Raw genomic sequence first — 26,890 nt, 5'->3', positions numbered from 1 at the left:
TGACGCACAACCTTCAATGAAGGTACACCCATTCACGCATGTCCCCACACAGAAGACGCTTTAGCTGAGAATCGAACAGGACAATGTCTTACTGTGAGGCGACAATGCTACCGCAGCACTACCACCGCAGTATAGAGGTGGCATAGGGTAGAAACTGGAAATTAATTTATCTACAATGATACCATTTTCTCAGAGTTTGAGTGGGTAATACCATTAGAGATAAGCTTGGGGCAATGCTGGGTGCTGTGGTTGAATCATACCAAGTTCTCACTGAGTGCAAGACTTGTTTTGGAGAATTTTCTGAACACATTTGGGTTGCTTGTTGGCCTGCAGTGGGACTGCATCCTGAATAACACTATTCAGTGATCTGAATTGACCAATGAGGGTGTCACAATAGATGAGGAGTAGCATTGTTTGTGCTTGTGAGGACAACATTAAATATGCTGATGCCCTTAATGGGTGACAGTAATGATTGACTGAGGGAGTTCGCAATGATGAAGTCAAATAAGCATTATATGTATTATTTCCAATGATGTGAGTGTTTCAGTTTATGGTGAGCTAGTTTAAGTCCCCAAAAAGTTGGTGTTTGGTTTAACAGAGAAGAACACTAATTTATTAAGATATGGTTCATGATTTGTGAGTATTATGGAGGAAGTTCTTTCATTGTCCAGGATGTAGTATGAGGTATTATTTACTGATGTTTGGATATGAAGGAGTTCAAGATCATTTTTCTGCTCAGTCAGTGTAGAAGTTGTGGTATGTCAAGGAGTGTTATCCTTGTTCTGGAACCAGTTTTCACTGAGAACATAAACATTTTCCAGAATTAGGAAGGCTTCAATGGAGAGCATTTTTTTCCCTAGGCTGTCAGTGTTTAGTAGCATTACTCTGATATTAGCCAAAGTGGAATTTGTATTTTCCAGGTTAACAATCTGAGTAGACTGACATAGCCAAAAAAGGCATTTTGGGGGTAATGGAAGTGTTAACCAGTATGTGAAAGACTTGGTGAAATAAATGCACACAAACTCTGATGAAACAGGTGGGAATGTTTTCCATCTCCCACTGTATTTTCTCTCAGAGCAGCACCAATAACTAAACCAATTATTAAAGTCAGTCATCCTTTGCTTATATTATATCATCATTTCCAGTAAGGTATTGCTCAAGACTAGCTTCTTACTAGCCTTAGAGACATAGCCAGAAGTCTCCATCATCTCTCTCTTCATATAGCTTAAGCAGGTGCATCTCAAATTGTCTACTCTGACACGGACAATAACCATGTCATATTTATACTTGGGGTGAAGGGACTTGTGTGTCTTGAAGATATGGCAGATTTTAGCACTTGAGAAGCATCTGTTAATAGACCTTTTCTCAGCCTTGTGAGTAGTGCATAGGCATGTCAAACTATAGTGTCACCTATACCAAGTGTGATACCATAGCAAGTGGAGGGTTCTTGTATCCTGCAAGGCATGACCAGACCGGCGTGCTGACACTTTTCTGTGGTGGTAACACTTGGAAAAGCTATATCTGATATGGAATGGGTATCAGTGTGCTGCTGAGGTCTGGCTGTGGTGCACACATCTACAACTCTATGCATGCTGGATGTCATTTTTGGAGTAACTCTGCACAGCAGGGTTTTATATTTGGCTTGAAGTATGTAGGCGCAGAGTGTTAGCATGGTACTGATATCTTGTTTGTGTGAGAGGTTGTAGTGAGTATTAGCACATGTCATGTGTGGCCTAATTATTTGGTAACAACAAATGGTTGTCATTGAGCAAGTGGAAGTTTACTGCCTCAGAGTGCTAATGCTAGGAAGCTGGCAACAGATGGGACAGAGAGAGACTGTGAACCCATCATTAATCTAGACGTGCTAGGGAGCATATGCTATGTTATGTTATCGGATGTGCTGAATTTTGGTCTAACTAAAGGAATAAATGTGTTTTATATCAAGGGATAGTAAAGCAGTGAAATTAATGCAAATAAAAAGCAGTGCAACACAGTATAATATAGGACAATACAGTAGCTGTATTATGGTATATAAGGGGACAGTGAGAACAGTTCAGGATAGTGCAAAGTGTTGCAACTTCTGTACAATAAAGCACAAAAGAGTACAATATGATCCCATGCAATGAAGTACTACTAGCTGTATAGCTCAGTACAGTACAGTTGTTCACAGTTCACTAGTGCTGTAGATCAAGGTAATACAACCCAGCAGGTGTGCCTGGCTCAATAAGCACCCTGGCCTGATACCACAAGCCAGTACCCCACCCTCTCAGCTCTTAAGTGAAGACAAAAAAAAAAAGAAGCACTCCCCTGCATTAAGCCAATCACCACACTGTAGTGATTGGCTTATTACAGTCACATCCTTAACCACCCCCTCAAGCTAGCTGTTCCATTGAAGAGCAAAAAAAAAAAAAAAAAACACTTCACCGTTACAACCTGATCTCTACAATGTAGTGACCAGCATATTACCATATGTCTCAAACTCTTAGTGCAAGAAATCTAGACAAAGCCGAAAATAACTGGGACACAAACGCCAAAAATAGCAATAGATTTTAAATATTGTTCTTATAAGCTTAGAAAGTTGATAGAATAAAAGGATTTGTGTTAGCACGCATTTTCTGAAGGATATGAAGTCTATAACTCAAATGTTTATTATTATTTAGTGACTTCAATCCTACCAGAAAACGAGGAACAGGCCAAATATATGAGGTAAAAATCTAGACAGTCTGTGAAAATCTAGACTCTTGAGAGGTATGGTTATTACACTGTACATCCACACCCTACATACCTCTGAACTGCCCAGATTTTTGCCTCATATTTTTGGTCTGTTCCTCCCAAAAGTTGTCACAGAGTTACAGCCATGCCCCACTACAGCTAACAGATTGGACTGCAAATGTAACAAAAACTTTTAAAAGCCAGCATTGCAGGAAAGAGAGGTCATTCATGCCTAATGACGAATTGCTGATCACATCCCTCAACCCTTTACACCCAGAGCAATTGCCCTCTCACCCCACCCTAGCTTTGCTTCTGCAGCCTAATGTAGTACTATACTAGTAGTATAGATCAATGCATTACAACCCAGTACAGTACAGGACAGTACAGTATAATACAGTATAGTACAGTTCACAGTTCAGTAGTAGTATTGATCAAGGTAATACAACCCAGTACAGTACAGTACAGTACTATACAGTATAGTACAGTTCACAGCTCATTAGTAGTATTGAGCAAAGTAATACAACCCAGTGCAGTATAGTACAATACAGTATAGTACAGTTCACAGTTCATTAGTAGTATTGATCAGGGTAATACAACCCAGTACAGTACAGTACTATACAGTATAGTACAGTTCACAGCTCAGTAGTAGTATTGATCGAGGTAATACAACCCAGTACAGTACTATACAGTATAGTACAGTTCACAGCTCATTAGTAGTATTGATCAAGGTAATACAACCCAGTACAGTACAGTACTATACAGTATAGTACAGTTCACAGCTAATTAGTAGTATTGATCAAAGTAATACAACACAGTACAGTACAGTACAGTACAATACAGTATAGTACAGTTCACAGCTCATTAGAAGTATTGAGCAAAGTAATACAACCCAGTACAGTACAGTACTATACAGTATAGTACAGTTCACAGCTCATTAGTAGTATTGATCAAGGTAATATAACCCAGTACAGTACAGTACAGTACTATACAGTTTAGTACAGTTCACAGCTCAGTAGTAGTATTGATCAAGGTAATATAACCCAGTACAGTACAGTACAGTACTATACAGTATAGTACAGTTCACAGCTCATTAGTAGTATTGATCAAAGTAATACAACACAGAACAGTACAGTACAGTACTATAAAGTATAGTACAGTTCACAGCTCATTAGTAGTATTGATCAAAGTAATACAACACAGTACAGTACAGTACTATACAGTATAGTACAGTTCACAGCTCAGTAGTAGTATTGATCAAAGTAATACAACACAGAACAGTACAGTACAGTACTATAAAGTATAGTACAGCTCACAGCTCATTAGTAGTATTGATCAAAGTAATACAACACAGAACAGTACAGTACTATACAGTATAGTACAGTTCACAGCTCAGTAGTAGTATTGATCAAAGTAATACAACACAGAACAGTACAGTACAGTACTATACAGTATAGTACAGTTTACAGCTCATTAGTACTATTGAGCAAAGTAATACAACCCAATGCAGTATAGTACAATACAGTATAGTACAGTTCACAGTTCATTAGTAGTATTGATCAAGGTAATACAACCCAGTATAGTACAATACTATACAGTATAGTACAGTTCACAGCTCAGTAGTAGTATTGATCAAAGTAATACAACCCAGTGCAGTATAGTACAATACAGTATAGTACAGTTCACAGCTCATTAGTAGTATAGATCAAGTTAATACAACACAGTAGAGTTCACTAGTAGTATAGTTCATTTCCATTAAATATTAAAGTGATGATGTGAACAGTACACTTGGATTGTGTAGCATGATAAAACAGCAGTACTGCAGGCAGGACTATTACAATATGGTGACTAATGCAGTATTAATTATTAATATACAAATAAGCAAAAGCTTCTGAGCAAATCAGAAAAAGCTGAAAATTGAGATAGTCAGGAAAATAGTAGAAAAGGTTAACAACTTCAAGTATTGGAGGAGTGATAGAGGAGAAGGACATCTGAATGAAGTCAAAGCTAGAATCTGAGGGGCTGCAGCCAACTGGTGCAAAGTGGCAGGGGTAGCATAAGACAAAAGAATGTCAAACTGGTTGAAAATTAAGGTGTACAGAACAGTGGTGTGAACAGGACTTCTGTATGGTACAGAAACCTTGGCAGTAAAGGGAGAGCAGTTCAGGAAGCTAGACGTGATGCAGATGAAATGCCTGAGATGGGTGGTTGGATGCATACATTGGTACAAATGAAGCAATGATGATATCAGAGCAGAAGACAAAGTAGCTCCAATTGCCGAGAAGCCCAAAGAGATCATAATACAGTGTTTTGGCCACTTGTGCAAAAAAGCAGAAGACAATCTGGTGAAGAAGATTTGGGGCAGACAGGGAGAAGGCAAGAGGAAATGAGGGCATCCAGCAAAGAGATGGATGGATAGTGTGAGAGAAGACCTGTGACAGGCATGACTGTTGAAAAAGGTAGGAGAGAGGTACTGAACTGAGACAGATGGCAACAGTTGATATGACACCCTGACCCCATGTAAAAAATGGGAATAAGAGGGTGAGGATGATGACGATAATGATGATGATGATGATGAATGCCACAGCACAGTACTCCAACACCATAGATACAGCTGTCTAGAAGCCTTCATATAGTGTTCACAACAACAGGAGAAATATCCCAAGATCCCCCAAGATCCTGTGAAGTGGAATCTAAAGTAGGCAAACTCCTGGTAGAAACACTGGGTACTATGGACATGAGTGCCAAATACACAGCATGCAAGGCACCTACATCAGGCCTGGGAGCCACACTAAACAGTACAGTGCAGAATAATAGTAGTAGTAATACAAGAAGATGTACAGTGCTATCACAGTAAGGCTGCAGTAAGCCAGAGCAGGAAATAAGCTGGATGGAGTGATACTGTCAGAAATGTAGCAAGGGTGAGGTACAGGGACCAAATGTCCTGGGCACAAAGCATAGAGGGTTGCCCTGGGTGCTAAGTGTAGGGGGCAAGATATTGAGAATGCCTACCTCCTCTCCTATGTTGTACTGAAATGCTGCTGCAACAGGAAGGCACTTAAATACTTTAAGTTAAGTTCATTTTTTTTTACTTTTCTTAGGGGTTTTACCTCCTCAAGATTTATCATCTTCTTGAACCTCAGTTATAAACTAACCAGGGGCAGGACATAGTAGAGACACCTGAGAAAAAAAAAAATTCTGTTATCTGGGCCACTGAAATACCTTACAAAGAGAATCCATGGCCTCCAATACCTGTCCTATGCAGACAGGCTCAAATCACTATCACTCTACTCAGTATTGTACAGATTGCTCAGGGGTGATCTGTGTCTCACCTACAAAGCAATCTCAGACCCTAGCCTACTAGAGATGCTCCATATCCATAAGTCTCATTCCTCACGCACAACCCACTCAGAAGGCCTGAACTTAATATGTGACATTAACAAAACCTGCTGGAGAGACAGGTTTGTCTCCCAGAGGCTGCCCTGTATCTGGAATAGACTTCCCATATACGTCAAACAGAGCACCTCGCTGACCCTCTTCAAGTGCAACCTTGATGAGTGGATGGGAAACCACAAATTCATCCCAAGGGTTCCACCTGTGCCCCTCATTGACAGGGATGACAGGTGCTGACTGAGGTTTCTTTTTGGGGATAGACTCTTGGCTAGGCTTGTAAGGGCCTCCGGGCCATTAGTCTAGTAACCTCCTATGATCCTATGGGTCTGCAGTGAAGAGACAAAATTAGAAGGTGATCATAAACAAAACCATCCCGACACTGGAATTAAATAGGACATGTCTGCTGCTATGTGAAGAGCTAACCATGGCTAGCTTCAGGATATATGTCTCTGCATTGCCTGTAGTGGTGCACATTGACTTGAGCACAGTAGTGTGCCTTAGCTCTTGCTCTCTCAGTCTCTCCAAAACATTACCTATACACAGTGCTGTAATGCTGCTCTTGCCATATGCTACCACAGTGCTGGTCTTCCCATGACCATTGTGCCTCTGATTTCTTATGTGATCCTTTGTTTGGCCTGCAGGTACTGTCCCCATGTACTACATCTGTAATTAGTGCTCTGGTGCTTTGCAGAGTAAGCTCCTTGGGCTGTAGTGCTGCACAGGTATGCAGCACTTGTCTGAATCCCAACCTTAATATTTCAATGAACTTTATAATGAAAATTCTGGCAGTTGGTACAGAGGATTAAGGTTGTGAGCTGTAGTTCTTGTGGTACAATATTTGATTCCCTCAGCCTTCATTTGTCTTGTACTTGCCATGTACTTGACCTCTATAAACTTAATTTAAGGATGATATGGAATTTTGATTCTTAATAGAAATTTAGTATTTTCTTCAGCAGTCATGTAACATATGTATTGTTTAATGTAAAGTGCTCTGTCATACCATGTTTTAATAAACTGATACATCTGTGATGCCCCTGCACTGGCCCAGTAATCAAGGAGCCTCAATCCTCACCACTGGCAACAGTGAGGGATGTACACAATAGGAGGATGACAAGTACACACACAGTAAAGTGCAATTTCCCGTAAGAGCACAGAGAGACCACAGTCAGTCTGGGGCTGGTTTCTGCCTTTTTCTCCAGATCCCCAATAAGACTCCCCACTGGCACAGCTGTAGGGTTGAGATCTCAGCCAAGTGGCCAAGCTAAGACCTCCAGCACCCTCTCTGTCCAACCAGTGCTTTGTGCCCCTGCCCAAGTAGCTGACACATGCACACTTTGAGATTTGATTTATATACAAACACACACACACATCTGGGGAAGGCTGGCACAAGTTTACTAGCTGTGCATCCTTCTGCCCAGACTGTAAGGTAGTCCCAGCTGCCACCAGCTACCCTTTATCAGCTACTCTAAGGTTCTTAGCAAAGGGTGTTCAAGCCTACTGTGTAATGTTACTATTAATCCAAATGGTAGTGCTGACCAAGACTTGCAAGGCCTGCACAGTGTCACTAAATACATATGCAAGTACTCTAAGAGCTTACATATGTCTCACAAATATCAGCCATATAGGTTTAGATATATTTAATAATAAATAATAAAAGAACAAAACAATACTCAATAACAGACACGGTTACTTCAGAGTTCAACAGCACAGGAAATATGTTAAAACAACATTGCAGGACAGACTAAAATAAATACAGCAAACATCAAAACTAATCTTTACTATATTCCTATCTATATACAAAAGAGATACTATGCCCCAAGTCTTACTTACAAGCAAGTGCAGATGTGATGATGATGGATGTTTCCAGGTCAAAGACAAAATACAAAATGTCTAGTCTCTCTCTCTCTGAGAGAGTTCTTAAATTAATGTCAAACATTACTGCTGGGTTGGCTTGGATGACATCACTGTTTGTCACCTGACTTCAGTTCCCAGACTAAGGAAACTAATAGAATTTTAACATCCCTGTGTGAGAAGTACATATCCCTCAGATGTGCTCAGAACTGTGTAGCTTTTGTAGCACATCATAAAGCACTTAATTTCATCTTATTTTCTTGAAGTTTTGTAAGTTACTCTTCTATGTTCCAGCAGGGAACCTGCTCAACACACACTTCTGTACCAGTAGTTTAATGTACACATAACATATAGTTCTCTTACATTTGTAAGACAAGCATATGAATCATGTTGATATTCACAAATGACATATGATTATTTAAAACATTTCAAATAGCTGGGCTGGTTGTGTCACAACATCTCTTAATTACAATGACATTGTCTTCTTCTTCTTTCGGCTGCTCCCGTTAGGGGTTGCCACAGCAGATAATCTGTTTCCATTTCTTCCTGTCCTCTGCATCTTGCTCTGTCACACCAACCATCTGCATGTCCTTTCTCACCACATCCATAAACCTTATCTTAGGCCTTCCTCTTTTCATGTTACCTGGCAGCTTCATCCTTAGCATCTTTTTCCCAATATACTCTGCATCCCTCCTCAGCACATGTCCAAACCAATGTAATCTTGCCTCTTTGGCTTTGTCTCCAAACCTTCCAACCTGGGCAGACCCTCTAATGTACTTATTCCTAATCATGTCCACCCTCGTCACACCCAGTGCAAATCTTAACATCTTTAACTCTGCCATGTCCAGCTCTGACTCCTGCCTTTTTGTCAGTGCCACTGTCTCCAACCCATATAACATAGCTGGTCTCACTACCCTCTTGTAGACTTTCCCTTTCACTCTTACTGGTACATGTTAGTCACAAATCACTCCTGACACTCTTCTCCACCCTCTCCATCCTGCCTGTACTCTCTTCTTCACCTCTCTTCCACACTCACCATTACTCTGAACTGTTGATCCCAAGCATTTAAACTCATCCACCTTCGCCATCTCTACTCCTTGCATCCTCACCATTCCTCTATCCTCCCTCTCATTCACACACATATATTCTGTCTTAGTCCTGTTGACCTTCATTGCTCTTCTCTCTAGAGCATATCTCCATGGTCTCGTCCACCTGTTCCTTACTCTCACTACAGATCACAATGTTATCTGCAAACAATCTAGTCCATGGGGATGCCTGTCTGATCTCGTCTGTCAACCTGTCCATCACCATTGCAAATAAGAAAGGGCTCACAGCTGATCCTTGATGTAATTCCATCTCCACCTTAAACGCATCCATCACTCCCACTGCAGTCCTCACCACTGTCACACTACCCTCGTACATATCCTGTACCAGTCTTACATACTTCTCTAACACTCCTGACTTCCTCATACAATACCACAACTCCTGTCTAGGTACCCTGTCATATGCTTTCTCTGAGCCTACAAAGACACAATGCAACTCCTTCTGACCTTCTCTCCACTTCTCCATCAACACTTTCAGAGCAAACATTGCACTGTAGTGCTCTTTCCTGGCATGAAACTATACTGCTGATCACTAATCATCACCTCCCTTCTTATCCTAGCTTCCACTACTGTTTCCCATAACTTCATGCTGTGACTGATCAATTTACTCCCTCTGTAGTTACTACAGCTCTGCACATCACCCTTATTCTTAAAAATCGGTACCAAAACACTTTTTCCTCCATTCCTCAGGCATCCTCTCACTTTCCAAGATTTCATTAAACAATCTAGTTAAAAACTCCACTGCCATTTCACCTAAACACCTCCATGCTTCCACAGGTATGTCATCTGGACCAACAGCATTTCCATTCTTCATCCTCTTCATAGCTATCCTTACTTCCTCCTTGCAAATCCACTGCACTTCATGATTCACTATCCGCACATCATTCAACCTTCTCTCCCTCTCATTCTCTTCATTCATCAGCCCCTCAAATTACTCCTTCCATCTGCTCAACGCACTCTCCTCGCTTGTGAGTACATTTCCCTCATTATCCTTTATCACCCTTACCTGCTGCACATCTTTATTAGCTCGGTCCCTCTGTTTAGCCAATTGGTACAGGTCCTTTTCTCCCTCCTTCGTGTCCAACCTTTCATACAACTCTTCATATGCCTTATCCTTAGCCTTCAACACCTCTCTCTTTGCCATGCACCTCATCTCCTTATACTCTTGTCTACTTTCTTTATCTCTCTGACAATCCAACTTCTTCTTCACCAACCTCTTTCTCTGTATACTCTCCTGTACTTCTTCATTTCAACACCAGGTCTCCTTGTCCTCCTTCCTCTTTCCAGATGTCACACCAAGCACCTTTCTAGCCACCTCCCTTACTAGCTCTGCTGTAGTTGCCCAGCTGTTCGGTAACTCTTCACTGCCACCCAGTGCCTGTCTTAACTCTTCCCTGAACTCCACCTCACAATTACCCTTTTTCAATTTTCACAATTTGATCCTTGGTACTGCCCTCACACTCCTCATCCTCTTCTTGATCACCAATGCCATCCTACAAACCACCATACTATGCTGCCTAACTACACTTTCTCCTTCAGACTGACCCTTCTACATAAGATATAATCCACCTGTGTGCATCTTCCTTCACTCTTGTATGTCACGCTATGCTCCTCCCTCTTGTTAAAATATGTATTCACCACAGCCATGCTCATCCTTTTCGCAAAATCCACTACCATCCAACGTTCTGCATTCCTTTGCTTAACACCATACCCACCCATCACTTCCTCATCCCCTCTGCTCCCTTCACCAACATGCCCATTGAAATCTGCTCCAATCACCAGTCTCTCACCCTTGGGTACAGTCCATCATCACTTCATCCAACTCACTCCAAAATTTTTCTTTCTCATCCATCACACACCCAACTTGTGGAGCATATGCACTAACAACATTCATCAATGACATTGTAGTATAATTAAAAAAACATGATCCATAGGATTAGCATATGCTTCTAAATAGTAGTAAAATAAAGTTATCCCTGCTAGCTCATGTGAAATGTTTAACTACAAAATAATAATTGCTGTACATAGTTCCTTTAAAGTAAAGCCTTTAGGATGGGATGATCGCTGTCAACTGTTTTTGTATGGTAAACAGTCCATCACATGGAACGCTATCAGTGGAATGTCTGCTAAAACATGTAATTAGGGATTCCTCTTGGTTCCCATAATGAAAGCAAGACAACCACATGTTGCGGGTAAAGACGATGGAGAGAAGCACTTGAAATAAAGGTACAAAGTAGTCAAATTCAGAAGAAATGATGGACATTTAATCTTTTAGTGCCTTGTCCACTACGATGGCTTAGAAAAGTTAGACTTGACTGGAATGTGAGGATTTTCTTTTTTAGGCATGCACTCTGCATTATAGTTAGCAGGGCACAGCTTACATTCTGGTGCATCAGGCACAGGCACACATAAGGAACCAAGCATTCATGTGTGCCTCATCACATTTATTATGCTTCATTAACAAAATTAGGAAAATAATGTTCCCTTAGAAGCAGCTGGTCAAGAATGAGCAATGTACCACTATGTTAATTCACAGGAAAGCATTACGGCCTGCTGTCCAGTGCTTTCAGAGTTATTTCTGTCTAAATGCTCACTCAACATGTTGCCATTTGTAGTTTCAGAGCTATAGCTTAATATACTTTGCTTTCATGTACTAAGGACACAGTCTGCTGAGCAGCAGAACAAGTAATTGTAAATGTCATCATCCAGAAAGCCATGGGAAATTTATGTAATGTATACTTAACTGAAAAATGCACCTTGTGTATGAATGCAAGATGAAGAAACTGTGGTTGTGCTTTGAGAGCGTTTAATGAGTCATTCATGGCTGAAATAACCTACAGGTAAAACATATTATTTATTTTGGACAGAACTGTGTCAGCAAACAGCAGATCTCATCTACCATCCGCCAGATGCAGCAGTTCTTAAAGGGGCAGGAAAATCGATTTGCTGAAGTAATTCGCATCATGAAAACCAAGCTGACAAATTTACAGAACTCAATTTCCAAAGCAAATGGGGACGAATATATAGGTAAACACTATATTTCTAACTGCTTTTCAGATTTTAATTTATGTTATCACATTTTGATGATGCAAAGTTAGTTCTTTTCAAAGGTGAGAAAAATTCTCACAAATATTATGTACATTATGGGGAAAGAAGAAAAGAACCAGCTGCTGTTCTAAAAGTAATGTACCCACAGACAGATAATCTTGGCAGTGTATAATTATTTCTATAACTGTATAGCATTCTTCACCAGAACATAGTATTCTCAACATATACTCAAAATGTGGGGGTTTACTTCTTAGTCAGATTACTTCCTCCTCCATGTATGACCCACAGTCTTCCCTAACCACCCTTAGTGAATGTAACATACCTATCACATTCACTCATTTCTCACTCTGCTGTGCATGCTTCAATGAATAAATAGTTTCACTTTGATAAACTGTAATGCAAACTTGTCTACCAGCTTTTAACAGACAGCATCTACTAGTTATCTGATGGGTGGCCGTGGTGGTGCAGAGGTTAGCATTGCTGCCTCACAGCAGGAGGTTCTCCGGTTCGATCCTCGGCTTGGGAGCCTTCTGTGCAGAGTCTGCATGTCCTCCCTCTGGGTGCTCCGGTTTCCTCCCACATCCCAAAGACATGCTGTAGGTGGATTGGATACTCTACAATTGGCCCTAGGTGTGAGTGTGTGTGTGTGTCTTCTGTGGTAGGTTGGGTGCTGGGCTGGTGCTGTCAATCATGAGTGGACAGGTGATCCACTGTGGCGACCCCTGACTGGGAAAAGCTGAAAGAAGAAGATCTGCTAGTGATCTGACAGCTTTGCTGCTTATTTTTTTTATCCAGTTTAGCCTAATTCATTTCATTTGTGTAGAGGCATTTATAGTTCTGATGGACAAGCATAGAAATAATATGGCATACAGTGGCTTATGCAGCCTTTGTTTACACTAAGCCAAATTATGTAATTACTTTTGCTGAGTACTGATGGATGAAAGCCAGGACTAGAACTTCCTCAACTAATATGCTTTATTTTAGACATTTATTTTAGTAATTGGGAAAAACAGAGCTAGAGGAAAGGATAAGTCCCCTATTATTGATTTCTGTTCATTGTAGTAATTTTTAATAGACAATATTCATCAAAAGTCATTCTGTGGTATGTTTTTTGTAAGCTCTATAACTCGCAGAGCTGTAGATGCGAGTAACTGTCTGAGCCAGAATCTTCCTTATAATGCTCATGGGAAAAAGACACTAAATTCAAAGGACTACAAAACAGAGTCTCTTTCTCTTTATGATAAATGAGAGTTAAAAAAGAATAGTAGTCACCAAGCTGTACAGAAAACTGCAGCAACTCTAGAAATAAACATTTTGAAGAAAAATAAAAAAAACACATATGGTCAACCTCTTCTGCTCAGTGTTTTTTAAACATGCTAAACATCTGACATGCTTAATGCCTTCTCTGTACCTTACTCTTCTTAAGGATACCTTATGCCTCTCCCATGTATTGTAAGATTGAACTACTCTTTTGGTCCTGATACTTGTTTTTTTAGAAGTTTATTCCAATTATTCTCCACCCCTTCTGTGATACAATGCTTCATTATATTTCCCTGTGCAGCCCACAATGCATACCCAAATTATCTTCTCTTGTTCTGACGTATTTCTTATGAAATATGAATTCTCCTGAAACAGTTAAAAGTTTCAGCTGTACCATCTCTTCCTATTTTTTCAAGGCTGTACATGATAAACTCTTAATTTTAATTTACATGGCATCTGATACAGGCCATGTTTATTGCCATCTTGTGAATGCATGTATCCTGGCTCTGTCAATTAGCTGATTAAGTCTTCTATCGACTAACATACAGAATACAACTCCAATATCTTTATCCCCCTCTTGGTCTCGTCTTCACACTGATTAACCCTCTTCTTACTGACTGTTGTAGTTTCTAAAACACGTTGGCCTTCCTGCATTCAGATTAGCCTTATCTAGATTGGCTTTCTAATATCAGTCAGCTTCAAATCTGAAGTAATTTCTTGCCTGAAGCCTGAAACACATTTAACTGTTTCATTGCAGTCTAAACACTTTCTGTCTTAAAGCCTCGAGTCACCCACTAGTTCACTATGCCTTAACCCAGCTAATGCATGCTCAGTTATCTAATATTGTACTATTTATTAAGCTGAAAGGAAGAGAAATAAAAGAATGTCAGTAAAAGAAATGTTCTTATATATGTAGACATGCTATGTTAATATACAAAGTGTAGGATGACATGTACTATATACATCAGCGTAACATGTAAAGTATACGGACAGTCAATGCAATAATACACATTCACTATAAGTGACGCATACGCTGAGTGTAGCAGCATCATCATTTAGTGGTCTTTTTAATAGAAATCCCCCTTTCCTAAGGTGCATTGGCAACAGAGTTAAGTATCTAAATTAATTAGGTACATTGGGCACAATCCACTACATTGGAGACATAAGGGTGTTACCCCTAGCGTGAACACAGGACTCAAATGATCTTTCTCTTAACTAAGTAGAATTAAAACTCCTGAAGTTTGTGATCATGTCATGACACTTACTGTAATTTATCGGCACATGCTGATGAAGCATCCACTGTGTGGTGCCAATGTACAGTTTAGTTTTTTGTTTTGTCAGAATAAAATTAATTTTCCTTTACTTGTAACATGGGCAATTGGACACATCAAACCAATTTTAAGACTGCTGTAGTGCAAAAGTGCACTAAAATACACTGTAAAGACCAGGTAACATCCACATCCAAAAACCAACAGCCAATGAATTTTTGTAGCTGGTCAGGAAGAAGTGCATCCTCTGGTACTGTCAGTACTAGTACAGTAAGCCTCATGGCAACAAATGACTTAATCTTTTCATCTTCTCTGAGACCAAAAACTGAGTTCCTAACCTATTCTCTACTCACTACTACTCCTCTGGTTAGCTAGGCATATTTAGGTGTGGGGTAAAGAATCTTTTATATCTGGGGCAGTTGATGTTAGGCTTTCTCTCCCATGTGACCAGATTGTTTCAGGTTCATCTTCAGGATGAATAAATACTCACTGCTTTCTTTTTTCTTGGGTGGGTGGGGGGAAATGAAGCCCCCATTACATTCCCCCAGTAAAAACATATTATGTGCTCATCCTCAGTGTGACGACCGTGCCCTGGCCCAGCAATCAAGGAGCCTCAATCCTCACCACTAACACCAGGGAGGTTGTCTCCGAGAAGAGGAAAGGATAACTAATACACACAGTAAAGTACAATTTCCCTTAAGAGCACACAGAGATCACAGTCAGTCTGAGGCTGGTTGCTCCTTTGGTCACCAGGTCCCCAATAAGACTCCCCACTGGCACAGCTATAGGGTCCAGGTCTCAGCCTAACTGGGCAAGCTAAAACCTCCAGTACCAGTTTCTCTTCTTCAGAAGAAGTCAATCCTAATATTTGACGAAAGCGCTTTATAAATTTTATTTATTCCTGTATCCTGCTCCATTTTCGTGCTTTTTGTTACTTGATATCTAAGAGTTCAGAGATCACACAGAAACTTAAAATAATACAGTAGGACAGGTCTGATTTCAAAGAAAAATACCTAATTAATCTTTACTAGCTTTAACTATTCCTACAAGAAATCACAGTGCTAAAACGTACATGTGAGCACAAGCAGAGTGCTGGTAAGTTGGATGTCCAAAGTCAAAATGCTCAAAGTCTCTTGTGAGCAATAGTATTTAAACATTACTAACAAACATGTTTGCTGGGTCCCTCCCCAAATTACATCATTTTTGACACTTAGGTTTTCCCAGGCAAAAAAACTGCATTATTTAGCAATCAAACACCTGCACAGAAACTTACAACAATAGAAGACATTTCACATGTATATTCTAACAGAAACTAGAGCAATAAAGCACCTTCCACAGCTAAATTATGGTCATAAACTTTAGCCTTAAAACAATGGGCATAAAATCTTCATCCAGCCGCAGTGGAGCCGAATTCTAACATGAAAGGGTCACAACATGCTTCACTGGGCCAGTAGAGTGCAATGTTGTCACATATTTTGCAGTTCCACATTTCACAATATTCTTTTACACTCAAGAAAACATGTCTGTATTTTACATTCATTTACAAATACCAGAATTATATATCAAATTCTATTTGACTAGGCTGGCAGCCTTTGCCCATCTCTCCCCAATCGTCACACTCAGTAAACCTTTTTAGTGTACAAATTTCTTAGTCAAGGCGCTTTCTAATTAATCCTGAATCAGATTTCCTCTGTAACACACAGGACTACTTATTTCTTACATTTCTGAGGCAAGAGTGTTTGAACTTCATGTATTTTTATATATGATGCTTTGATGGTGAGTAAGAATTAAAGTTTCTTTATTTCTACAGTCTCAGTCCCAGTCACATTTTTTTAGGATAGAAATCCTGTTGGCCTTCTCTGATTAGTCATTCGATTAGGACATTTAATGATAAAATAAATAGGTTTACCTTTACATGTGCGTATTGCACAAGGGCAAACAGAAATTTTCTGAAAGGCAGTTTGCAAAGTTTGCAAATGCCGAACGGAAAAAGGTTAGAACGTGCAATGAGCGAATGCACAGTGAGATTCTCTCATTGCACATTCGACATTCTGGGGCAGATTGCACTATAGTGGGGATCGGGAAATGATTTATTTCCCCACTGTAGTGCGATCTCGGAGTTAGGATAAAGTAGGGGGTGTGTGTTAATGTTCGAAAATCAGCAAATTGGCTATTTGATTTCCTGGTTTTCGAACATTTACAACTGTCGCTGTTTTAAGTTTCGTGGTTATGATTCGCTCATATGAGCAATCGCACCACTGTGTTTCACTGTTATGAAGGTAAACCAAATAAATATGCTATGTTAACATCTAGTATTATGATTCAACAATAAACCTTCTCTAGATTCACTATACATCATTATTTTATATTGAGTGCTAGGTGACATAACTTTGTTCACACTCTCATAGCTTTATACATTCATGTGTGCCATATGCTCTGCAATTATAAGCAGTTACTCCTGCCACATTTATTCTGAGTTGCAAAGATGCATGACCAGGCCTAAATTGCCATCATCTTTGTCACTGATGAACATGTTTTAAGTAGAAATTAGCCCAGGACAGATCTGTCAGAATGTTTTTATTGTATATTTCATCTCATTTATCAGCATCGCCTTCAATTTGCAGTTTCTGTGCAAACAGCTCATTTTACCAAGTTTGCAGTGTAACCATTACAAGCTTTTTCTCTTTAGAAAAATTTCTGAATATTATCTTAAATAGGTTGCTAATGTTAGTCTTGTCTATTTCATTGATTACCTGGTGAAAAAAGTTACATTGATAAAATCTCCTTGCCACTATACAAGTGTTTACTACTATTTTATTTTGTTGCTTCCTGAATAACCTAAACATTTTGTTTGATTACTGAATTCTTTAACTTTGTGTAATAAGAAATTCATTATCAGCTCTGTAATTACTGGCTGGCCTCACTCCATGATGTGACAAATCTAGTCATGGCAATCTACCATAGGGCAAGCACTTCATGGCAGGTATTCTGACTGTAGCAAGCCACTTGATACATACATTTGCATCTGAGATGCCTTTTTTAACACCTTTATTAATCTATCACTTAACACAGAGGCAAACATACATTAACAGGAAAGAAAACATATGTCACATATCCTTTCTTTCTTTGTAACTATCATCAGTCCAACGTTGCATATGTTGCACAATTCCTGCCTTCCCTTACACCTCGCTCATCCTCCTCCTGAACATTATTCTGCAAGTACTGTACCCACAAGTTCCATTTATTTCTATGTAATTTGCTCTTTCCTTTTTTCTAAAGATCCCTGTTCCAGTTCCTTTATCTATTTTAAAATATTCAGTACTTGAATTCGTTGGTTTAGATTTTGATTTACATTTTCTAGTAAGTGATTTTGGCAGCCAAACAGAATTAAAACTTAATAAGGCCTTACTATGTCTAGGCAATTCAGATCCTGTATTGTAGCTCAAAAGAATCATTTCCTTGGTTATAGCTGTTTGCTTACTCAATATTTCTGACAGAGTACTCTGTAGGTAATTTACAAAATCTCTAAACCCATTAAACTCCCAAAACATTTGTTGCCAGTTACCTCTTTCTTCCTATCACACGTCCAACATTTGCTATCTACCTGAGGAAAAAATTCTTTGAAGTCTGCTGGTACTATAAAAATACCTATGCAAACATATCCAAGCAAAGATCCTAAACCTTTTGGACATAGGTTCATAGGTTGGTACTAGGCTATTGGCCCTAGGGCCTATACAAGCCTAGCCATAACAATTCCTTGGATATTTCTTCCCACAATATTTACTTCCCTGGACACCTGTCTAGCAGAGCAACTGACATGATCCCTGGGGTGAATTTCCTATCTCCCATGCAGTCATCAAGGTTCCTTTTTAAGAGGGCCAAGGAAGCACTCTGCTTGACATGTATGGGCAGTCTATTCCAGAGTATGGGGAGTCTCTGGGTCAGGAACCTATTCCTCCAGCATGGTTTGTTCATTGTGATGACAAGGTTTAGATCCCTGGAGTGTGTGGCTCTGAGGCATTGGGATTTCTTTAAGTGGAGCATGTCCAACAGCTCAGGGCTTGACATGGCCTTGTATGTTAAGCAGAGATTACCTCTGAGTAGATGATATGCCACAGAGTATAGCTGGAGTTTTTTTAGACGGTCAGCATATGCATCTGCTTTAGGCCTGTGATTCTTTTATTGAGGTATTTCTGCGGCCTTTCCAGCTGTTGCAGATGTCTTATGAGGTACATACCAAACGGGGCGTTATACTCTATAATGGGTCTAATGAGGGATGAGTACAGTGGGACAATGACCTCCTTTTTTCTGGATGAAAAGCCCTTAGTGATGAGGTGTGCCACATAGAAGGATTTTCTGACTGTTGTGGCGATGTGGTTATCAAAGGTGAGACCACTGCCCACCTGTGTCCCTAAGCCTCTCATTACACTTTCGGTGTTTAGTGTACTGCCACCTATGTGATAATTCATGGGTACATGTTTTTTCCCAAAGGGAATAACTATACATTTCTTGGCATTAAGCTTGAGCCCATGGCTCTGGCACCAAGCATCTGTTTCTGTAAGGCTCTTTTGTAAAATATCCACATCATTTGGGGATTCAGTAATGGCTCCCAGTTTGCAGTCATCTGCGAACTTTGTTATCCAGAGTCCCTTAGTGTTGGCCTGTACTTCAGAGAAGTAGATGTCAAACAGGAGTGGTCCCAGGACTGAACCCAGAGGTACTCCACTTGTAACTTGTCTGGAGCCAGATTTGGAGTCGGCTACGTTTACAGTCTGGGTTCTGTTAGTAAGCCAGTGATAACCCATCAAGTGACGTAGGGATTTATGCCCAGCTTAGTAAGTTTATCTATGATTCCAGAGTGGGGGATGGTGTCAAAGGCCTTGGTGAGGTCCACAACTTTGGAGACTGATTTGAAGAAGTCAATCAGATTCAGGAGACAAGATTGGCCCTTCCCGAACCCAAACTGGGTGGGGTCCAGTGTTTGAAGGTTGCCAATGTCTTTGTTTATAAGTTCCATGATAATGCAATTCATGCCTTTGCAATTCAGGCTCGTCAGACTGATGGGAGAGTAGTTCCTGAGATCCAAAGTGGAGCCCCCCTTGTGGAGTGGGATAACTGTAGCTGTGCACCACTCATTGGGCACGAAGCCTGAGGTGAAGCTATGATTAAACATGACACTTAGGTGAGGTGCCAGTTCATTTTGTAGTTCATGTAGTACACAGCCCGGGATGTTGCATACTTATGAGCTATACATATGGCCTGCAATTGATCTCTTGTAAATTGCTTTTCCAGTCTCTTTTCCCAATTATCTCTAACCTCCTCTAATTGATTCCTATAGTTATCATGCAATACTTTACATGCCTTACTAATTATCACTTTTTAACAGCAGCTTCTGTTCAAAATTCAACTAAAAACTCTACCAGAGCAGGTCTTTCACTTAAGATTCCCCTATCCCTTTCTCTTTGCCTACATTCTAGTATCAATTCCTGTAGGGAAGGTGATCTCTAGCTTACAGTCCAAGCATATTCTGGGCCTTGTACCAGTTTATTACCTTTCCATCTCTAACTATTTGCTCCCAGAACCTTTGTTCCTTTGCCAGTTTTTGCCATTAAATCCCAGCCTCCTCCTGCTTATTTTCTGTATCCCTATTTGTAATCATCCCTTTTGGCAAAATCTCCTTTCTTCATTCTCATGTTAGCTGATTTCTTATAATAAAACAAAGAAAAGAACTGCCAAAAAATCTGGTAAACGTTCTATCCTTATATCAAATAGTATATTAATAAATGTCATAAAACAAAAGGATAGAGTGAAGCAGAATCAATCTTGGGTAATATCAAATAGCGTAAAAAACGCTCAAAGTCCCAAAAATGGTCCAAGCCAAATAAAACGAGTCCAAGGTGTATAAAAAGTGTGGATGGTTAAATCCACACAAAGATTTATTAAAGAGTATCCGGACAAAAAATGTTAGCGCTTTCGCTTGAAAAGCTTCTTCAGACATAAAATTCATTCATCTAACATCGAGCATTTATATATTGCACTCAAATTTTTAAAACAACCAATGAAACAGTATCAATTATTAGGCATTAAAGTGGCCTCACACTAATGACAGCTTCTTCTAATACATTTAGTGAAACATCTTAGAGGCTATTGATATAGAACCAAAAAACAATGAAATAACTAACAAAATAACTGAATGAATACGTCCATAATATATAGTTAAAAACATTCAAAAAATGCGTACAAAAAATATATATAAATATATATAAACAATATATGTGAATTTATATAAAAAATAAACATATATAAAAGTGTCTTATAAACATCTAAAATATACAATCACTTGAAAATATATACATATTGCTATAACAGAACTGATGAAAACTTTCACCTATTGTTCCTGCACTTCTTGTTTATATAGAAGTATGTAAATACATATAAATATATCTTAAATCATATCTCAAAAAATAGAATATACAATAACTTAAAAACAATATCTATCACGGAACCCAGTGAAAGCTTCAGCTAATTGTATGACCCCACACCTAGTTTATCTAGCTACATGTCAGCTCTGTTCATCTTTCTACGTTGGCAAAACCAACAGACCATTTAAGGACAGGATACGTGAGCATATCTATCATATTAAGAAAGGCTCACAATGCAATGCATTAGCCAAACATGTGGCTCAATGTGGTACTACACATTATTTTTTGTTTAGAGCATTGGTAGTGATTCAGCCTAGTGCACAGGAGGGTGACATCCGGAACTATACGGAGAGTATAGAGAGCGACTGGATTATAAGGCTAAGGGCAGATAGAGGGAAGGGACTGAATGAGAGGGCTTCTATTAAGCCCTTTCTTAAGAAACGTAGGAACAACAAGTGACAGCTTTCATGGGATTCTGCTTCGCTCTATCCTTTTGTTTTATGATTTCTTATAATACTTTCTGCTACTTTATGAATATAATAGTCTGTATGGTTGTTAATATTCTCCCTAAGGATCTGCATTCAAAATCCCACTCTCAATACATTTCTTGAACACACCCCTGCTTTATCATCATCCCTTTCCATTTTGAATTATAACCTTCTCTTTGTGTTATGTTTATGAGCCTTAATTGTCTAGCTCTAAATTATCCCTTCAAATCAGGTAATCCCAAACTACCTTGTTCCATTGGAAGAATCAACTTATCCTACTTACCTCTTGCCCTCTTTCCCTCCCAGATAAATTCCTTCCGTTCTTTATTAACTATTGTCCACAACTTCTCTTATGCTTGATAAAAATAGGCCTGACCCAGATATAAAACTAAAGGGACTAAAAACATTTTCACTGCTTGCATCTTAGTATCCATATCCATAAACAAGAGCTTCCAGTTTCTCAGTTTTTATATTATCTTTTGTTTAGTCTCTCACACTTCAAATGCACATTTTCCTGTGAAATATAATTTCTACCTAGTCTAGCTCAGCTATTGTACCTTGGAGAATAATATGTAAGTTCTGTCTGAGTTCCTACTTCTGAATTCACATCTTTCATGCAAAAAGTTTCATAAATTTCTTTAGAAAAATACCCTCTTTTGTTATATTTTCACTTCTATGTCCCCCTGATACATCCTTACTATTGCAAATCAAGTTCCAGTCTCCACCCTATACTTAATATTCCTTGCTGAAAGGTGATTGTACCTACCAACATTTTCTTAAGCTCAATAATAGCAGTTTATGGTGAAATAAAAATATGAGCCAGTATAATCCTTTCCCTTGCCAGTAGCCCATTATTAGCACAAATCTACAGTATCATTATTGTTTTTTCCCTTTCTGTCACTATTGGACCCCCTCTAGGACTTAGCATAATTGCTCCCCTTTTCCATTGTCCCTGATATTCTGATGAATATCCATCCTGAAATCCTTTCTTTGTCAAAGTTGCATGCTCATTTCTTTTCAAATGTGTCTTTTGCAGCATTGCTATTTGCACTCCATATTTCTTAATATAATTCAATACTTTGTCTACACATGTAAGGCCGTTTCCATTCCAAGATAATATGGATAACATAGCCATTATGATGAAAATCTGTTGTTCCAACTTATTATGCATATCATTTATTGTGAGGGTATATTTCCAACTTTCTTGCTACATGTACACACTGATTTTTGGCAGGCTGATCTTTTATACAGTTGTTTCTTCTAAATACATGTTCACAACACTCCCATTTCTTATTTACTTATAACACACAAAAATATGTACAGCTTCAAGAAAATGAAGTTTAACCCTCCAAACAGGAACAGTTGCCCCAAATCAATAGCTGAACCCACAGACATCACCTAACCTAAAATTAAAGTTATCCATGCTAAAGTGCATGCTACAGCCTATGTTCTCACTTACACTGATTGCTGCCTGTCCATTCTTCATATGCATTTCCCTCCTAGATGTGAAAAACAGCTTGTCTGCTTTCACAAAACTTTTACTGTTAGTACTAAGAAAAAGTGCATTGGCTGTCTTTAAACAAAACTAAATTGTACACTGTTCTGCTAAATATGTTAAAGTATTAAGATTGCTAGAGAGACTATCTCTTAATTGCTTTGCATAATTTTAAACTTTAGTTTTCACTGTACTGGTTGCCATTGTACCTTTAAATTTTGCTTTTCCCTCTGCACAGAATTCTCAGACATCTCAAGATTAGTTGTTTACTCCTTCACACAGTTTGTCACCATGTAAAAGTAGTCAGCAGTGAATCTTAGTAATTTTTCACTTAGAACAGAATGTTCATTTGCCTTAATAGCAGACTTTTTGACTGCCACTGAGCATTTGCTAATGGAAAAAAACATGGTAATATCTTTGCATATGTGAGAATATTGGCATTTTTTATGGCTTCCATCATTTTGTCTCATTTTTCAAGCATACATGCTTCCAAAAATGCTTGTTTATAGCTTAAGCCAATGGCATTAATCTAGACATTCATTCTTATAAAAATAAGAGAAATATCTAAATTCTACATATAATATAATCAGTGCACTTTTACACCACCCACAGCCCAAGATAATAGCATATTAACATTAATCTTGCTTTTGACCAGCCTTTCTTGTCTTGTTATACTTAAAAGCCTATATATTTCTTATAACTAAAAACATTTACTTGTTTGTGTTAATATCTTTAAAACATACAACAATCAGTGAAGAGACTTCCCAACATTTAATATACCCCTGACTACATAGAACTGTATCTTTGATACAGAAACAAGTCTGCCTGAGTATTATTATGATAAACATTATGCACAGCATGCACAATACACTTTTGGACTTATTGCTGTATTCATACAGACACTCATGAATAAAATAAGACATAGCATGTTTTTATACTGAAGCGAGACTAGTATTCTTGCCAACATTTTAAAATCTATATCTGTTCGGATCAAGAGTCATAGTAAGCCGAGTTTTATCCAGTTCTCACCATCTTTTTCTACCAAAGCTGTACATGTCACTCTCTTTAGAAGATCAAACTGTATTAAACCACAAAGAAAGGATATGAGCCTTAAATAAAACTCTCATTTATAACATTTTTCTAAGAAATAAGTCTGGCGATGAGTTAAGTAGCCTTATGGTTGTTATTGTGCTATAAATTTGATTTAGTAACCCTGTAAGTGAACTATATGACCACAATTCAGCTCCATATGTCACAACTGAGTAATCCTTTGCTTTAATGGCTGTCAACAGTGAGTGGATAAATGGTTCCCTCACACAGCATTCATTCAACATAATGCATAACTTTTTCTATTTTTATTTTATGTATTAAATATGCTTTTCCAATTTTAATGACTAGAAAAGACAATACCTACTTGTGTGTGCCTATCTATCTATCTATCTATCTATCTATCTATCTATCTATCTATCTATCTATCTATCTATCTTCTAGCTATCTGTCTATCTATACAAACATGGTTTACCATCAAAATGTGGAATGGCACTTGTGTGAAACTGGGATGGCTGAATATGTGTTTTCCAGTTTCTGTATTGCCGATCCGGAAATGTTCGAATCCTTATTAGCAAATGGTTATGTGCATTCACTAATTTGGAATCGACGTTCTGATAACAAATCTCACTACAGTGGGGATCAAAAAATGTATCCTTTTCCTTACTGTAGTGCGATCTTGGAGTTGGCATATATAATATGCAGGGGGTGTGGGGGTGCATGGTGTCTTGCCCCCCCCTGCAGAAACGTTACCAGTAACGCAGAATTTCAACATTGGAACTTCTGGTGTTCAAATGTCGATTTTGTGGTTACCATTTCCGACATTTTGGTAATCTGATAATGAATTCGATAATAATAATGATTTGTATAATGAATTCGATCAAAAAGTGGAAAATTGTTTTGATTTTCCACATTTTGATAGTAATTATATATACTCACCAATTCACTGTCTCTATTTGTCATTGTTTCATTGTGATTTTAATCTTACTGCCTCTTGGATTATAAATCATAAACTTGGTTTTACATATGTTTGATATGCTCATTCATAAACTCCTTTGTGCTAAGCTTTTAATGTTTGATAATTTGTAAACAACAATACCCAGTCATTCACGTGTCCTGTAATTGTGTAGGTTTTCACCTTAACCTTGAGACCATCCAGACTAATTGCTCTATGTTAACAATTCCATTGCAGCAAGAAAACATCCTTATCTAACACCCTTATTTGTACCAAATCTTTTCATCAGGAGAACTTTTGTGGATATCCTAACCCAGACTCCTTTCTGCTCATAAAGTATACATTATTCCTAACAGTTTTAGTTATTATTTTTTTTTTTACTTTTCTATTATTGTTAAGTGGGCTGGTCTAGAGACCCTCCACAGCTGCAAAACTGCTTATAGTGGCAAGGGGAAATGCAATATACTTGAACAATGTTGCCCATCAACTAGTATGTTTTGTTAGGGGAGGAAGCATGAATGTCCACAGAAAACCTATACCAACATGAACGGAACATGCAAACTCATGACAGACAGACAGTGAATGGAAGTCAGCACTGAACCCCAGATCCTGGAGATGTGGCAAACATCTTATCAGTCTGTCACCATGCTACCCACTCTTTGTTTTTATAATTTGCCTCATTTTCCAGTAGTTTGTTGTATTAAATGTAAATTCTGTATTTGAGAAATTTGTAAAGAAATTTTGTGAACATATGCTTATGTATTTCTGTATTGTATCTTGTGCCATGTCTTGGGTTTCTTGGGTCTGTACGCCTATTGTCCTAGCCATCTTCTCCAACTCACCACCATGTGCCAATCAGTTGATAGTGCAACTGCTCTCTTGCCCAGAATACCTAAAACTAGATCGTCAGTCTGATGTCATCACTAGAAAGTTGGTCGTCCATATTTGCGTCTCGATACACTTGTACAAATACACTTATGAGCAGCTTTCTGCTCAGACATGATACTTGTTATGGACAACCCATGATGAGCACAGAATTCTAATATTTGTTCAACACTTGAGTTCAGACTAGGCAAGCTGTTTCTTTCAGTCATGTCCCCCCAGGTATTTCCATTATTTTCCATATGAGTGTTGAATTCTACTGGTAGGACAACAGAGGCAACAGGCGTGCCTATCAAGCACTGCAACCATAGTATCATTAAGAATTAGTATTCTGAAGTGATGCTAGGTATGTATGTGAAAACAACAGACAGAATTTTCCTTTCTGCAACTCCCAGTCACAGTGAAGTGACTTTCTTTTTGTACTGGTGCAAATTACAACTTTACAGCATCCAGCTGGGAGTTTGTAATTATCTTCACATATGAGGAGGCCTCTCCTGTTAATCACGTTCAGAGTAGGGAAACGATCATTCCTGATCAAGAGTCTGGTTTCCGACTAAAGTAGTGTATAGAATTAAGACCAGCTGTAAACTTCATCTAGCTGGTAAATTTTCATTGTCGAGCACAGACTTCAGGTCTTTCTCCAGTGCTGGGATAGCATTCCATACAGCTTGCAAGACTCTTTTTCTTTTGCCAGGGTCTAGTCTGTCATAATCTGTTCCATTGCTATCTGCCAGTTGATTGATATCACTTCCAAAACCTTTCCTTTCCTTTTTGGCTGGTGAGTCTGCAAATGACGTCAGACAACTTATTTTTGTTGAGTACAGCCAGAATTATGTGGGTCACTCAGCCACCACACACTCAAAATCAGTCACTACCCTATGCCTGGCTATGTGATTGGACTCTGATATTACTGTTCTTAGTGAGGCTGTCTGGTTCTTTAAGGCTTCACAGGCCTCAAATTTTGTATTT

The 26,890-nt window shown here is 38.8% G+C and overlaps 1 protein-coding gene across 3 annotated transcripts in view; it reads left to right on the top strand.

Annotated features, from left to right (window-relative positions):
- Positions 1-26,890, top strand: part of FBLN7 (fibulin 7) — a 1,104,237-nt gene that overhangs the window by 148,474 nt on the left and 928,873 nt on the right. For all 3 annotated transcript variants that reach the window (XM_044078952.1, XM_044078936.1, XM_044078943.1), the window contains exon 2: positions 11,924-12,083. In XM_044078952.1, the coding sequence (XP_043934887.1) occupies positions 11,924-12,083 (160 nt within the window). The remainder of the gene's footprint in view (positions 1-11,923; positions 12,084-26,890) is intronic.

This window comes from Protopterus annectens, chromosome 1.part1 (assembly GCF_019279795.1).
Source record: "Protopterus annectens isolate FY-2018-M chromosome 1.part1, PAN1.0, whole genome shotgun sequence".
NCBI classification, from domain to species: domain Eukaryota; kingdom Metazoa; phylum Chordata; order Ceratodontiformes; family Protopteridae; genus Protopterus; species Protopterus annectens.
Note: the sequence above shows the minus strand (reverse complement) of the source record. Positions and strands in the feature narration are given on the sequence as shown.